This window comes from the organism of the source record quoted next, unplaced genomic scaffold, assembly GCF_019419815.1.
Source record: "Pyrus x bretschneideri cultivar Hongxiangsu unplaced genomic scaffold, Pyrus_bretschneideri_v1 Contig1, whole genome shotgun sequence".
NCBI classification, from domain to species: Eukaryota; Viridiplantae; Streptophyta; class Magnoliopsida; order Rosales; family Rosaceae; genus Pyrus; species Pyrus x bretschneideri.
This window is the reverse complement of record NW_025999390.1, coordinates 12,043,225-12,058,054: the sequence shown is the minus strand read 5'-3', so window position 1 is coordinate 12,058,054 and position 14,830 is coordinate 12,043,225. Positions and strand designations below refer to the sequence as shown.

At 38.6% G+C, this 14,830-nt stretch overlaps 2 protein-coding genes and 1 pseudogene across 2 annotated transcripts; 1 reads left to right on the top strand and 2 right to left on the bottom strand.

The window, feature by feature from the left end:
• Positions 1-3,509, bottom strand: LOC125478316 (annotated as a pseudogene).
• Positions 3,510-4,071: 562 nt separating this feature from the next.
• On the bottom strand, positions 4,072-7,608 carry LOC125478312 (probable glycosyltransferase At5g03795). The gene is made up of 5 exons (XM_048586433.1): positions 7,279-7,608; positions 5,933-6,854; positions 5,722-5,852; positions 5,284-5,632; positions 4,072-4,913 (listed from the first exon to the last, which is right to left on the bottom strand). Exons 2-5 carry the CDS (start codon positions 6,044-6,046, stop codon positions 4,245-4,247), a joined length of 1,263 nt encoding a protein of 420 aa, XP_048442390.1. The 5' UTR covers positions 6,047-6,854; positions 7,279-7,608; the 3' UTR covers positions 4,072-4,244.
• A 3,494-nt stretch (positions 7,609-11,102) lies between these two features.
• On the top strand, positions 11,103-14,364 carry LOC125478302 (CRS2-associated factor 1, chloroplastic-like). Its single transcript, XM_048586424.1, is given in 6 exon segments — positions 11,103-12,208; positions 12,211-12,246; positions 12,454-12,581; positions 12,752-12,977; positions 13,081-13,208; positions 13,313-14,364. Coding segments are annotated over 6 exon segments (2,319 nt in total). The 5' UTR covers positions 11,103-11,391; the 3' UTR covers positions 14,297-14,364.
• The last annotated feature ends 466 nt before the right edge of the window (positions 14,365-14,830 follow it).

The following is a 14,830-nucleotide window of genomic DNA, read 5'->3' as shown; positions in this document are numbered from 1 at the left end:
TTTTGCCTACAAACTCATGAATATTTTATTCAATGGGAGAATTTGATAGCCCAAGCTTTACAAGCAGAGTCAAAATAGCCTCACACATCACCAGGGCTCTTTTTCTTTGTAGAATAAATCATCCATACATGATCAAGCTTCCTGTCCGGCCTGACCACAACTGAACCTGGAACTTCAGCGTCACGGCAGGTCACTAACCCGTCACTCTTCTCCCCGTACCAGAGTTGGAGGTGAAGTGCAGTCACAGCCATGGCAGCAGATAAAGGAATCACTACGGGCAGCTGATGCCCTGCTTGAATGATTTCATCTGACTCTTTGTTTCCAAAGTTTGGTAGGGGGAGCCAGGAAAGTTCTGCGTGTGCTATGTGTGTCATTGTGGCAAGGACGCCGGGAGCAATGCTGGCCTCAGGGTGGAAGGAAATCAGAGGAATTTGCTCTGCCGGGAGTTCGTGCTTCATGATGGACTCCTTTCGCTTCTTGTATGTAAGATCCTCCAATGCCCGAATGTCACCCTATGAGTGCAACAGAGAGCAATGAATAAACCCACATCAAAATGATTGAAAGAAAAACATTGAAGATGCATTTGGAAATTGAAAAGGGATGCTTATTAGGAAAGGTCTTGAAAACATCAAACATTGGATTGAGTTCACAAACTTCGACAAAGGGAAGCCTTAGATGTCTGTTTTGTAAAAAGTAGCTATTACCTTAATTAGCTTGCACATCGAGCTCCATGATCCAACAGGTTTCTTTGTCAGCAACCGGGCCTTCGCGAAACAAAATCAGAAGCCAAGGGAGTGCCACCGTATGGGCTTTGTACTAGTGCTAAACCAGCAACCTTGTCTTTCAAATCACCACTAGATTGACAATGCAGCTGCAGCATCCACACCTCCCTTGCTGTGCCCTAGCAGCATAACACGCTTACCAGATCCCCAGTAAAGCTCCTCTATATATTGCTTGAGTTCCCATGCATTGTGTGCAACATATGCCTTTGTACAAAGAAAACATATGAAAAAAGTAGACAAATATATTTTAAAAACATATAAACATGCAGTCATTCAAGAAAATTTTACAAGACAGGTCAATCTTAGTTTACAATGATCAGTAATCAAGCATTACCTCGCTGTGAATTTTTGCAATATGGCACGCTAAACCCATCTTCGAAAAGAATTTCTTCATTCCAACAAAGTACAAGGGGCCACGGTTGCTAAAGAGGCCTGAAAAATCGAAGTCCTGTAACTATAGGCGCAAATGAGCTAAATGTGCATTGAGCAAGGAAGAAGCACAAAATCAAAAGTCGGTGCAAAATAAATCTTCTATACCTGGAATTAGTAGATAAACAAATGAGCTGGGGAGTTTATGCTCTCCATTCCTGAAGTATGCAACATGACATACAAGCAATAAGAATATATAAATATAGGAAGACTAGTAAACACACTAATAAATTGAAGACAGTTCTTAACGATCCAACAGTCTAGTGCAGCCGAGCTTATTATATTAGTTTGGTACCTAATTCCTGCAAGCAATTCCAAAAATCTTGCTGTACCATCCTCCACACCAGGCATGCCGTGAGTGCGCTGCAACCCCCCAATATCATCGATGAGCCTGGCAATGATTTCTGTACTCGAGATGCAATGCCGACAAATGCAAAAATGAATGTTAACCTACGAGAACCTAATACAATGAACGATGACATGTAACTTACTCCAGGTAAAATAAAATCCAATCTGAATTAAAACTAAAAGAAACTATTTATAGACTATGGAATATGAATTCATCGGTTTGCAATTTTGTATAATTTAATCTGCTTGTTTACCTACAAAGTTGAAGATGAGTACATCTAACGTATGCCACAGAACATCTGCAAGAAGACATTGCCAACCTCCAGGCAAATTGTAAACCATGTAATGGCAGTACTAACCTTCATCAGTTCACTTAAAACTTAAAAGTAGATGGGATCATGACTTTTTCTCATAAATTGGACCAAATGGTATTACCCTTTAAAAATGAATGGAACAACTACATAACTGGAATTGGATGCTACAATTTCAGATCTAGTGTCTTCCCTGGGCTCTGATGCTCTTTCACAGATTCCAGGGTTTTGGCCGGAAGTACAAGGTTTTGAAGACGATGAACAACCTTCAGAAAATGAATTACAAACGCCGTGTCTCAATGATCTTAAAAGCTGTCCGGCAGAATTGACCAGCAAATCATCCGAGTATCTATCAGCATCTCTGCGCGTGAGATTCTCTGCAATAACGTCATTTCCAAATCCATCCATTATGTTATGAGAATATAACATTATGCATCAGTATACATGTAAGCGTAGAAAAAATTACTCACTGATAAATTGAACAAAGCGACGACTAATATAACTAGCCAATGTCAATAGATGGGTGAAAATGTCATCCATCGACGAATAGAATCCCAAGCTATCGAAAAGAAAACTCGTGTTCCTCACAGTAACATCATAGACCTGATACCATTAAATACAATGTTTGAATCAAACCTACACAAAACTACAGATAGATGCCAAAAATCAAACTTCAAAGAAATTAAAGCTCAATAAGTTAATTATAACTTTGTTGCTATTCTCAATATGGACCGGAAGTTGCTTCCGAGTTCAAACATGCTAATGTAGATTAGATGGCGGAATGGATTGAAGATTAAGTCGAAAGGCGCAAAAAGAATAGTTACAAACTTGCAATAGAGAAGAGATTACAAAATATACTCTCTCACAGAAAAAGTAGAGAACATCTGCAATAATGCAGAATTGTAAAGTTGAAACTACTTACTGTAACAGGCATTTCAGATATTTCATTTTCAAAAAACACATCGCCCATTAGCTCTTTGAATCCTGAATTTACAACAAGAAAACTTAAAAGTTTGGAACTTTGACACAATTAAGGTATAACAACAAAAAACCCAGATGAGCAAATCAAGCATATGAAACAAAAAACGCAACAAAACAACTTCATTCTTTCAAACAAAATTTAAGTAAAATATCAGAAACATATCAACTTATAAGCAAAGGAGCACGGTTAGAAAACCCCTGAAGCAGAAGCAAAGGCAATTCAGACTGTGGAATCAAGGGCAGTTGAATTTATAGAGGGAAAAAAAAATCAAGTTAATGAATGCGAAGGACATGAGAGAAGTGGATTCCTGGGAATGCTACCAACCGATCGAGAAAAGAGGGAGTCATGGGGGATATCTATATATTAACATTCATTGTCATTCAACAATCTTCTAATTTAATCCCAAGAGAAATGCTAAGGAGATTAAAAAATAACGTTCATTTTCGGATAAATATTTTGTGATAATATGCAAAAAATATGAGGTGGGGCCCACCAAAGTAGACGTCGATGTCTCTCAATGATAACTCGATCAAAATTCAAAGTAGAAAGCTCGCTTGTGTGTGAGAGGAGAAGAAACATGCGGCGTGGAAATAATTGAATACCTGAAAAAAAAAATTCAAACTATATACATTATGATACCAAGTGTCTCGGGTCGTGTTCCTAGTACCTTAAAAAATTTCTCGGCATGGAGATATGTCATTGCTGAATGAACCGTGCTGGGAATCCAAGTCAAACTGTCAGTTATGTTACGACTAACACGACTGCGGTCTCTAAGTTTATCACGCACGGACGTGATAGGACTGGGGAAATTCCACCATGCGTTCATGATTCATGCAAGTCCTTTTCGTTTGAGCAGCTTAAGTCATTTTTGGATTGTGGTTAATTTCGAGTAATTTTTCTGTGATGTCATACCATGAAGTAGGTTCATAACAAGCACAGCATATTGTGATTGTCGGGAGCAACTTACTTAGCACGGAACACTGCCATGCTGATTTATGTGCCGTGAAAGTACTCCTCGTGTCTGTCACGCTCTAAAGACTTATCTTTGGCACTTTCGTTTGGCTTGGTAATCACTATGCATACTTAACACAAAAAAAAAAAAAAAAAAGATAGCTTTCAGGGGTGAGTTTCTTGCTCGTAGTAAAAAGTAAGAATAGTTTGAGCTTCTGGGATTAGAAGAAAAATTATTTACGAAACAGGAAAATGTGAAATATGTAAGTGAAACTGGCAAAACAGAAGAAAAACTTTACTCACAGTTATTTCTTGGTGTAGCATTTAAACAGACTATTTCTACAACATCACAGGGAGAATAAAAAGCGACCGGAAACCGCCTCATTTCTATTTCATGAGCTAGCATCTCCACCTCTGCTTGTTGGGAAAATTCAGCAAAACTTACCGGAGTTTTATCTGAAAAACTCGGTTGTACCAAATCGAATGAAGTGTCATGTGGAAGAGATCATACTTGAGGGGTTTAGGATGCCACAGAAAATGTTTTTGAATCTTCCTGACCCCTAGTTGCAGCTGAAGATACTTCTCTTCTGGTATCGAAACAAGTATCTCTTTCAACTTTGGAATGTCTTTCTCTGCGAGAATTACAGAGAATGCCCCCCAATCCAAAACCTCGAAAAATGGCAGCACAAAGTTGTCAGATATGATCACAGGTACACACTCGTAAAATATTGCTTCAACCACTCGCGGGCTGTTGACCTCGAAACCCTTGGGGCATATACAGTATTTGCTGTCCTGCATGTGGTGGATGTAATTCATTTTGCTTGCAACACCAGGAGGCATTGGACCAAAGATCTTCATATCGGGGTCTTTGTCCTTCCAGTGCTCCAGCAGAATTGGACGTAAGTAGCCATGCATATTTCCAGCATAAAAGGCAAGAATCTCCCTCCGAGAAGGAGGTTTGCCTCCAAGATCTCTAAGGGGATTTCTTGCTGAACGAACATATGTTTCTGGAAGAGACACATCCCTTCCTATTTTGAAGCCAGAAGTTAGATCAGCATTGCAAAGCGCCTTGATGCAGAGTTCCATGTGGTGCCTTGTTTCATATGGAGCCTATAAAAGTCAAACTCGCATGTTAGAAAGGCAGGCACGCAGAGACACACGCATGTAAGAAATACATTCGTGTGGGCAGAAACAGTACCAATGTATAGACAGAACATATGGTACTCTACTTTTAAAAATGGTGCTTGGTCAGTTTAAACAAAGTCCAAAGTTCAGGACTGGTCAAGTAAACGATAAACCTCGCTGGCCATTATGATAGGATTTATTTTCAAGAGATTCTTGGCATTACTTCCTGAATCTCAAAACCATTGGTGGAATCCCATTTTACTATCTTAGTATCAATATCTTATCCCTAACAACGAAGCAGATATTAGTCACGCAGGAAAAAGTAAGAAAAAAGAAAGGTTCATGTAGAGCATACCCAGTCATGACAAGCAACAAGAAAATGATCTGCCCCACCAGTTCTGTTAAAATAAGGATACTTTGCTGCAATTGTTTCAGAATATTCCTTCAGAAATTGGCGTAGGTTTGTACGGTTGTGAGAGTTCCGTACGTATAGAGCGTACTCTAGCATCCGCGAACTAAATGGCATATAAAACAGATGAGCCTTGCGTGGATCCTTCACAAGAAAGCGCTTATATCCCTTCATCAGTTTCATGAACCATCCTTCTGAAGCATATAATCCCTTGAGTATTGGTTGATGAAAGATCGGCTTTTTTCCCTCCTTGTAGATATATATTTTCAGTGTGCGTTCCATAAGTTCATAACTCCTGAGAATGGAACAAAATGTTACTGTAAAAGGAATCACTTTCATTTAGCATTAAAAATTAATTTACCTCTTAAATTCAATTCCAACTACCTTTTAAACATGGAAACATTTCTAAAGAGAGGAGCATAAAGTTCTGGATCATTTATTGCAATAGGAGGACGCTCGATCCGTGACTTCGCAGCTAGAATCTCCTGGTCACGTACAGAGGGCCATCGTGGTTTCTACAATCAATGCAAGAAGTTAGGAACCCAAACAAATTGATTGGGGGGTGATTAGATTAGCAGCAGCAGCAATATCTTACTGGTGAATCAGAAGAAACACGCTTCCGCACTAGTATACGATTCATCTCAGATATTGATGTTATCGACTTTGGTGGCAAATCACTCTTCATCTTCTTCTTTCCAGGTCTGGCCATCACTAAACCATTTTTTGAAGCCACAACAACCCTTTTCAAGGAATAGAACCAACAGAAGTGCTTCTATTTTCTAACAAATTCACTGCAGGTAAAATGACTGGAGACGATGGAAAAGCAGTATCAAATTTTTTCGCTGTCACGGTTGAATTTTCTTTTGAAGCACCCACGCTAGTAATTTCAGAGTTCGGTAACACAATCTTCTCCAAATGGAAGCCATACCTAGTTTCATCAGCCTTGTCCAAAACAGTAACATTTTCTCGATTCTTAATGCTGACTAATGCTAGACTTTCATTTATGACTACAACATTCTCAGACGGAAAATCATCATCTACATTTCGATCAACGTCACTTTCAAAATTATTGTCTATTTCTTTTTCTTCTAACATTAAATCAATTTCCTTATATACATCCTTTCCCGTTGGTTCAGTACCCTGCCTAATTTCTCCTCCAAACATAGAAACATCAATTGAATCTGAAGTATTTACCGTTAGAGGATTGCGAACCATCATGGACTTGGCAGAAGAATGAACAGCGAGGACGCTACCTTTGACTTGCAATGTATCCTTACTCTGTGGCAATAGAGACCGAAGAGCGATTCCATAGGGAAGCAACAGCGACTGAAATGCTAAATAAGTAACAGACAGTACCCCCAAAAGTAAAAGCCACCTGCGGCTCCGGGATTCTATATTGCATAGCTTAGGAAATTGAAATGTGCACCCCATACCAGGTACTAATACTTGCAATGCAGATAATTCAGAGGCTACCGAAACATCTTAACAACGAAAATCACTCACTTGCATACCAAATCCTGCAAAAGTTCCCACAACAACACAAATTATGCACAATCAAAATCCAACAGTGCAGTTCATTAACAGTTAGATCAAAGTGCTGAAATCGGGGTCATAGCGAAAACCGAAACAAAGAGGTTGAAATTCACTGGTTATTAGCGCATTAGCCTTTCCAGAACACTCAAAATTAATCACAGAAAATAACAGTGAAATCTTGCTTAATAGAGCTTGTTAATTAAGGTTAATTAAACACTATACACATGAACATACATAGTCAGAACTTATTAATTAAGGCTAATCTCAACAATGCTAATCAGAATCCAAGCAATCCCAATGTAAAATTCAGTTACAATTAGATTAAAAGTTGCCTTCCCACCAAGCATTAGCAAAAAAGAAATGGTATTTCCTGTTTGGTTGCCGTGAAAATGAAAGATTTTGACTGACCTGAGAACAGTAAAGCACAAAACTTGAGGCTGGATTTTCTCGGAAGCCAAACAGAAAAACCCCAAAAACTGAGAAGTTGAAGCTTTTTGCAAAGAACACAAGGATCCAAAAGTGAAAACTTTGCAAAGAACACGGATTTTTCCTTTTTTAGGGGGAAGTAAGGAGAAGAACACGGACTTTCGGAATTCCGTTCGAAGAAGAAAGAGAGAGACTCTCTCATCAGTCACAGTCGCATCCAATTGCTATTTTGAAATAATCTTTTTTCTTAAATAAAATAAAATACTGGTTTTTCTGTGGCACTGTTCAGATTACCATTATTGGGGAAGAAAGAGAGAGACTCTCCCATCAGTCACAGTCGCATCCAATTGCCATTTTAAAATAATCTTTTTTCTTAAATAATAAAATACTGGTTTTTTATTTCCTTCTTTCTTTTGTATATTATTTTTTTATCTTATTATTTTAATAAAAAAATAATATAAAATATTAATACAGCTTAATTTTAACCATTCAAGTAGGCGAAGTGCGAAAAGAGCAATTTTAGGAAGGGAGAATCCTCCTCCCATTGTCTGTGCCAAAATTAATTTCTTCTGTCCATCCCGCTGAATAGTTAAACCTACAAGAAATGGATGAGTTTTACAAATATTTACTGCTCTTGTATATATTACTTGACTACTGAATGAAGAGTTGGATGTGCACCAAAAATTCAATAACTAAAGATTTAATTGGTAAGGATCTCTACAAAGTCATGATTTTATCGATTGAATGAAGATTAAGATGTGTGTCAAAGATTTAACATCTAAAAATCCAACGGTTAAACATCTACCCAACAATGAAAGATGTGTTTGTATCTTTGATTTTGTTTAAAATATTTTCATGTAAATTAAAGTAGTTTAAAATATCACTTGTTTAATTTGCCAAAACATACTCAACAGCAAAAATAGATGGTGACATCCCGACTATGTTAATGGTAAGGGTACACAAAAGTTTAAGACTCCCTTGCATTTTAGTCTCTTCCAATTCATGTTTGAACCAACGTCAGCAGTGGCCTTCGGATTCCAATGTTCCAAAATCTATGGGTTAGAGCAGCAGCAATAGCTGAAAGAAAAGATTATACATTTACTACTAAAACCCAGAAGAACAGAAAAGATTTATGATTTTAAAATTAAAATTTGAGAAGAAAAAAAAAATCCCATAAATTAAAAAAAAAAAGTAATGAAAAAGGGTTTGAAAATTTTGAGTTTTAATGATAAGGATAAAATAAAGGGTAAAGTGAATAGTACCAGAATTAATTTTTTTTATTGTAAAAATATGATTTTCCGTTAAAATAAACAGTATTATGAGTTTTTCGTTAAATTTTTTAAAATTTAAAGACTATACTGTTACTGCCACTACTTGGTCATATTGTCATCATCTTGGAATACTCTTACGCTGGAAGTGGAAGCAGTAGGGTACTGCTTTAAAATGCCCTTTCTGTTTCATAGTATTTACGGTAAAGCCAACTCTTTCGTCGTCCATGAGTTGTACGCACAGTGAAAACGTCGACAGTGGCGAAGAAACAGAGCACAGAGTGATGCAGATATTGATTTACGACACGTGGCATTTTGTTTGCGGAAGGTGAGGATCTGAGTATAACCACGGCACGCCGTTTAATCTCCTCCCTCTGCTTTGGCTGTTGGCGGTTAGATCTTCAAAACACAAAACGAATGAACACAATGTGAAAGAATTGATGATACAAGTCATGTGTTTTATACCTTGATAAAAATTGATTTGTTTGCATGATGTGTTACAATAAAACAAAAGTTATAATGCTTGTTTCAATTGATATTTTAGGTTAATTAAATAAGGCACTATATGTTTTTTGTTATGTGTATGCTATAATTTCATTTATTTGAGATATTAGAGTAAACTAAATTGCTTAATTTGAACATCGTTGTACCTGCATAACGACATGAGAGTACATAAAATTTTTCTCATGTCTGAAAACAATTCTTCTAACAAACATAACAAACAAACTAGGGGGCAATTAAAATTTGACCACTCTGTCATAAATATTTGTATTGATTCATTGTCTCAGTTTGAGACGGAAAGCAAATTGTCACAAATTTAGAAGGTTCTGAAAAAACTTGAGAATTATCTGGAGGGGGAGATGAATTGCGTTCACAACCAGAATTTCAACTAGAGTCTCCTATGCAAAAAAAATTTGTAGTCGTACACGTAGTTTACCCATTCCTAACGGACTACATCGATGTCATTTCTAGTTTAGTCTAGTTTGTAGTAAACATTAACACGTATTACTAATTAAGTTAGGAACTAACTCAACCAACTATGTAGATGCTTACTAAATATTATTACGAATTGTACACTTGATTACCTTTGTAGGGAAGTTGTCGAAATCTTCAATCAAATTCATGACATAATATCCACATTCGGCGTTGGAGTTGGACGAAAAATATAAAAATCAGCCAGTACAACTTTTTAAGGTCAATTCATCTCATATGACGAGTTTCATTGTAAATTGTATAAAGAAGAGGTACGAAAGGAATAGTGGTATTTTTTAGCCCGAAATTTGACGAATTCTTTTTGGAATCGACAATCAAAAAAAAACTATGTTTCTACCTTTTTCAATCAAATTGTCTTATTTTTCTTTTTGCTAAATTAAAAATAAAAGATTTCAAAGGTTCGGTTGTGTATACTAATTATGTTTGGGTAAATTTCAATTGAAAGGTTCTACTTTAATGTTATGTAATATTAAATGTTATGAGCATTGAATGATATGGATTCACGGTACCATAATAAAAACAATAATTCAAATTAATCTAGGACATACAATGCTCATTATATTTAATAACATTGAAGAATTTTACTAAGTAAGGGTGCCCAAAGAAATTGGATGTCCAAATATGTATTGGGTGTAAACAAATTTTCCCTACCAAAATGGTAAAGACTAGAATTCGAATTGTCTCATGAAATACTTTTACTAGGGTGCATTTTTGCTACCCACATTCTCTCGTGTATGTTACCCATCCTATTATAGCATGTTATGTGCCTCTCACTTAATCAGAGTTAACTGCAATATAAATTTTTGAAGAATTGAAGAAAATAAATTGTTGATGCACAAAATTGGGTTGATTTTGGACCAACTAAATCTGACCGTAAATCACACACACGCACTATAACACAATGATATATCGTGGTTCACCCTAAGTTGGGGCTATCTCCACACTAGTGTCAATATGGTTTCACTATGTACATTGAGGGTTATAATGTACATGGAGGCTATAGAGGCTAGGGTTTGCTCTCTTTGCCATCTTTTTCTATCCCCTAAAGTGAGGGTGAATGATCCCTTTTATATAATAATGTTTCATTCCCCTCTTACGTACATCATGAGCTAAGTAGTGAAGCTCAAATATTGACATCCAATATATGTTACTACATAAATTATACACAAACAAAAATAAAATGTAAGAAAACCAACAACCCCAACCCAAGCTCGTGAAATACACCCTTCTCTCCTTCCACTGTCTTCGACTCAACATCCACCACCGCCCCTATCACCCAACGGCGACAACCACCCACCTCGCCACCACCTTTTCATGGATTCTCTATGTGGCTACCCTCATGGCTTTCTGGCCTTTCACACATTGCATTTGATGAAAATTTTATGTTGTAAAAACTTAATATTTTGATCCAATTGAAATGTGTGAGACGCATAGATGTTTAGAAAATTAAAAGTTTTAAAATATTGAACATTCTTTAATTAATGTGTTGGTAATATGCTTAAATCGACAGAATTAAAGCAAACTAAACCGATCAACAACTATTTGGTTTGGTTCGATTGTAATGGAACAATGGAACCAAATCTGTTAATGCCAAATCGAATTAAACCGATCCACCCGATGGACATGGCCGTTGGCAGTTAGCGCCAAGTTAAACCTTAAACCTCTCTCTCTCTCTCTCTCTCAAATCTTGCCTGCAAAACTCAAACTTTGAAACGCCATGCTATCAGCTCCTGGGACGTCGTTTTCACTGATTTGCATCCAAAACCCAGCAAAATGACACTTTTCTGCTAAAAGTGTGAAGCTTTCGGCTTCAATTTGAGCAACCCAGCAAGAAATGGCGCTAAATTTGCCCACTTCCTGTCCCATTTTCGCGCCACTATTGAACCCGAGCCCGACCAACAACCCGAATCAGCACCGCCCCCCAACGGAGGTCCGCTTCGCTCGGTGGAATAATGCCAACGCCGAGAAATTCAACCAGCGCCGGAGGGCCCAGCAAGAAATCCAGGACGACATTCGCCGGGAGCGCCGATTCGAGTCCGCCACCAGAATTGCCACTCTTTCCGACTCTACCACTGACACCACAACCGCCGCGGCCAACGCCACCACGAGTAGTGAAACATATAAATCCATCGGCACGCCGTCGTATCCCTCGAGCCCTTCAATCCAAGGCAAGAAATCCAAGTACTCTAAAAACCCAAACCCTACCGATTCGCACCCCGCATTCCGCCGAATCATACGACCCACGAAGCTCTCGAAAATCCCGAGGGAGAAAAAACCGGCAGTCGACAGAAAAGCCGACATTTCCATCGGCGACGATGGGCTTTCTTACGTCATCGACGGAGCCCCGTTTGAATTCAAGTACAGCTACACCGAGACCCCTAAAATCAAGCCCATTAAGCTCCGGGAACCGCCGTTCGCGCCATTCGGGCCCACCACGATGGACCGGCCATGGACGGGTCGGGCCCCATTGCCGGCGAGCAAGAAGAAATTGAAGGAATTCGACTCGTTCCAGCTGCCTCCGCCGCACAAGAAGGGGGTTAAGCCGGTGCAATCTCCGGGTCCGTATTTGCCCGGATCGGGTCCTAAGTATGTGAAGTCCAGGGAGGAGATTTTGGGTGATCCCCTGACGGTTGAGGAAGTTAAGGAGCTAGTTAAGGGTGCATCAAAACCAAGAGGCAGTTAAATATGGGTATATCTAGAGATAATCTTCTTCCCTTGTTTTTACAGCCTTCATTTGAGATATTATTCATGCTTGGTGAGATTGTGGAACTGGAGAGAGTTTCGATTTGGGTTTTCGATGATGAAAGTTTTCGACTTTAGAACTTCGAAATGCAGGGAACTAGTAGGAAAGGTTATGAGTTTTTGGTTTGTGATTCAGTTCATTTGGATTTTGTAGGTAGAGATGGTTTGACTCACAACATGTTGGATAACATACATGCTCACTGGAAGCGCCGTAGAGTGTGCAAGATTAAATGCAAAGGAGTTTGTACAGTCGACATGGAGAACGTGTCCGAGCAATTAGAAGTTGGTTTCTCCTTGCTGAATGGATATGTTTGCAGATGTGCCTTTCTTCCGGTGTAGTTGAATATGGTCGTCGATGTGCTTGGATATGGAGTAGTTTGAGTAATAGTATATTATGATTCTTTTTATTTGTCTTTAAGTTAATCATTCTTGGATCATATATTATTTGACAGGAAAGAACTGGAGGGAAGATCATTTACAGGAAAGGTGGAGTGATATACCTTTTCCGAGGCAGAAACTACAACTATAAAACTCGTCCTAAGTTTCCTCTAATGCTTTGGAGACCTATCACTCCTGTATATCCTAGACTGATTCAGCGGGCTCCTGAGGGTCTAACAGTAGAAGAAGCATCTGAGATGCGTAAGAAGGGACGGAATCTGATACCAATATGCAAGCTAGGTACCATGCTTATGCCTTGAATTTATTCTGAATAATAATGGCAATAAGAATGTTTCAGGTTTGGCTTCAAGTAGACTGATAATGTGTTGTTTGATTTTAACAGGGAAAAATGGTGTATACTCTGAATTGGTAAAAAATGTCAGAGAGGCCTTTGAAGAGTGTGAGTTAGTGCGAATAAATTGTCAGGGGATGAACGCGAGTGACTACCGAAAAATAGGTGGTAAACTAAAGGTATGCTAAACTTGTAGTTTCCTTGTTTAGCAAAACATTTCTCACGTCGTGATGATTTTCATAACAAAGCATGCTGAGCAATATTCTTTACTATGTGAATGCAGGATCTTGTCCCTTGTGTATTACTGTCATTTGAACTTGAGCACATTCTTTTGTGGAGAGGATGGGAATGGAAGTCTTCTCTTCCAAATCCAGAGAATGATCTCAAGGAAGTCAAAGAGTCTGATGTAAATGGTTCAACTTCATTTGCATCAACATCATGTGCTTCTGAAGTTGTGGGTGCAGAGGGAAGTAAGGATCTCTCGCCATCACAATATGTTGGGCCACATGCCACAGTTGATGGGGTTTCTACCGTTGGAGGAACCTGTGAAACTGAACCCATTTCAGACGTTGAAGGCTATGTAAGCAATGAATCAGAAGCTAAAATGAATGCTGATAACAGCTCAACCATACCAGACAATATCCACTATGCTGCTGATAAGTCAAAAACTACGCCCCATACATCTGAAATGGAGCCCATGTTGGCTAATGCAGGCTGTGATGATGAAGCATCGTCAACCGCAGTAATGGGCTCTGAGGCCATCGCAGTGCCTTTTGGAAACTCTGAAACAAAGTTGGAGTCCATCATGGCGGGTTCTGGAAGCAATGAGAATCCAGAAGATGGTTCAGTAGGCTCAGAAATTCTTAGTGAGCCAGCAAAGCTGAGTGCACCTTGTACAGAGAATGTGCTGTTACTCTTGAATGAAGCTGTTGGTAGTGGGAGTGCACTTATTTTAGACGAGTCGTCGCTGAATGCCGACATTATTTATCAACGGGCAGTTGCCTTCGCGCAGTCTGCTCCCCCTGGCCCCGTGTTTAAGCATCAAAGACCCAAGAAAGTAGCAGTTCTAAAGAGAGTAAAGGTTGTGAAGCAAGATGCCGGGGATCCAGAAGTGAAAGAGATAACAGTTTCTGCGAAGAGAGGAAGTGAGAAGATTCAGAAGGGTAGTAGAGTCAAAAGAATAAGAGATTTTGGTGAAAATCTAGTAGATAACGTTGTACCACAGGGAAGTTTGAGAGTTGATGAACTTGCTAAGCTATTAGCATGAAGTTGCTGAGATGTCTTTATGAATGTAAACACAGTTTTTGGTGATACAATATGACACATTATCCTACATGACTTCCTCTCCATATTTCACTTCCCATTTCAGTTTTCAATTTCTGTATTTTAGTCTTGAAAATACAAAACCCCCCACATACTGGACTACAGAGGTGAGAACAGGAAAGTTGGGGACAATGTCGGTGTTGATTAGTAACAGGCCATTGGACTAACTCGGAAATTTTAACATAGTATTAGAGCAGGCTGATCCTATGGTACAATGAATCAACTGACTTGAAGGTTATGCACTTATGCATACTTCACACATTTGACATTTTTACATTTCAGAAAGGTTCTCTTGGTCAACATGTGATAAAAAATGGTTACCTACTCTTTGATTTGATATCAAGACTAGAGAATAGTGAATTTCCATGATTGGATCGCAACTCTTGATATTAATGATTCAAATCTAGCGGTGGGTGACCATGAATTATTGATCACTAGGTGACCAAAAGAATGAGACTCTTCCACATTTTAGTTACGA

Excerpts from the sequence above, each read along its gene's own strand:
- LOC125478312 (XM_048586433.1), bottom strand. The coding sequence starts at position 6,046 with ATGGCCAGACCTGGAAAGAAGAAGATGAAGAGTGATTTGCCACCAAAG. Across the intron at positions 5,853-5,932 it reads GTGTTTCTTCTGATTCACCA|AAACCACGATGGCCCTCTGT; the intron begins GTAAGATATTGC and ends CATTGATTGTAG. Across the intron at positions 4,914-5,283 it reads TTGTTGCTTGTCATGACTGG|GCTCCATATGAAACAAGGCA; the intron begins GTATGCTCTACA and ends TGACTTTTATAG.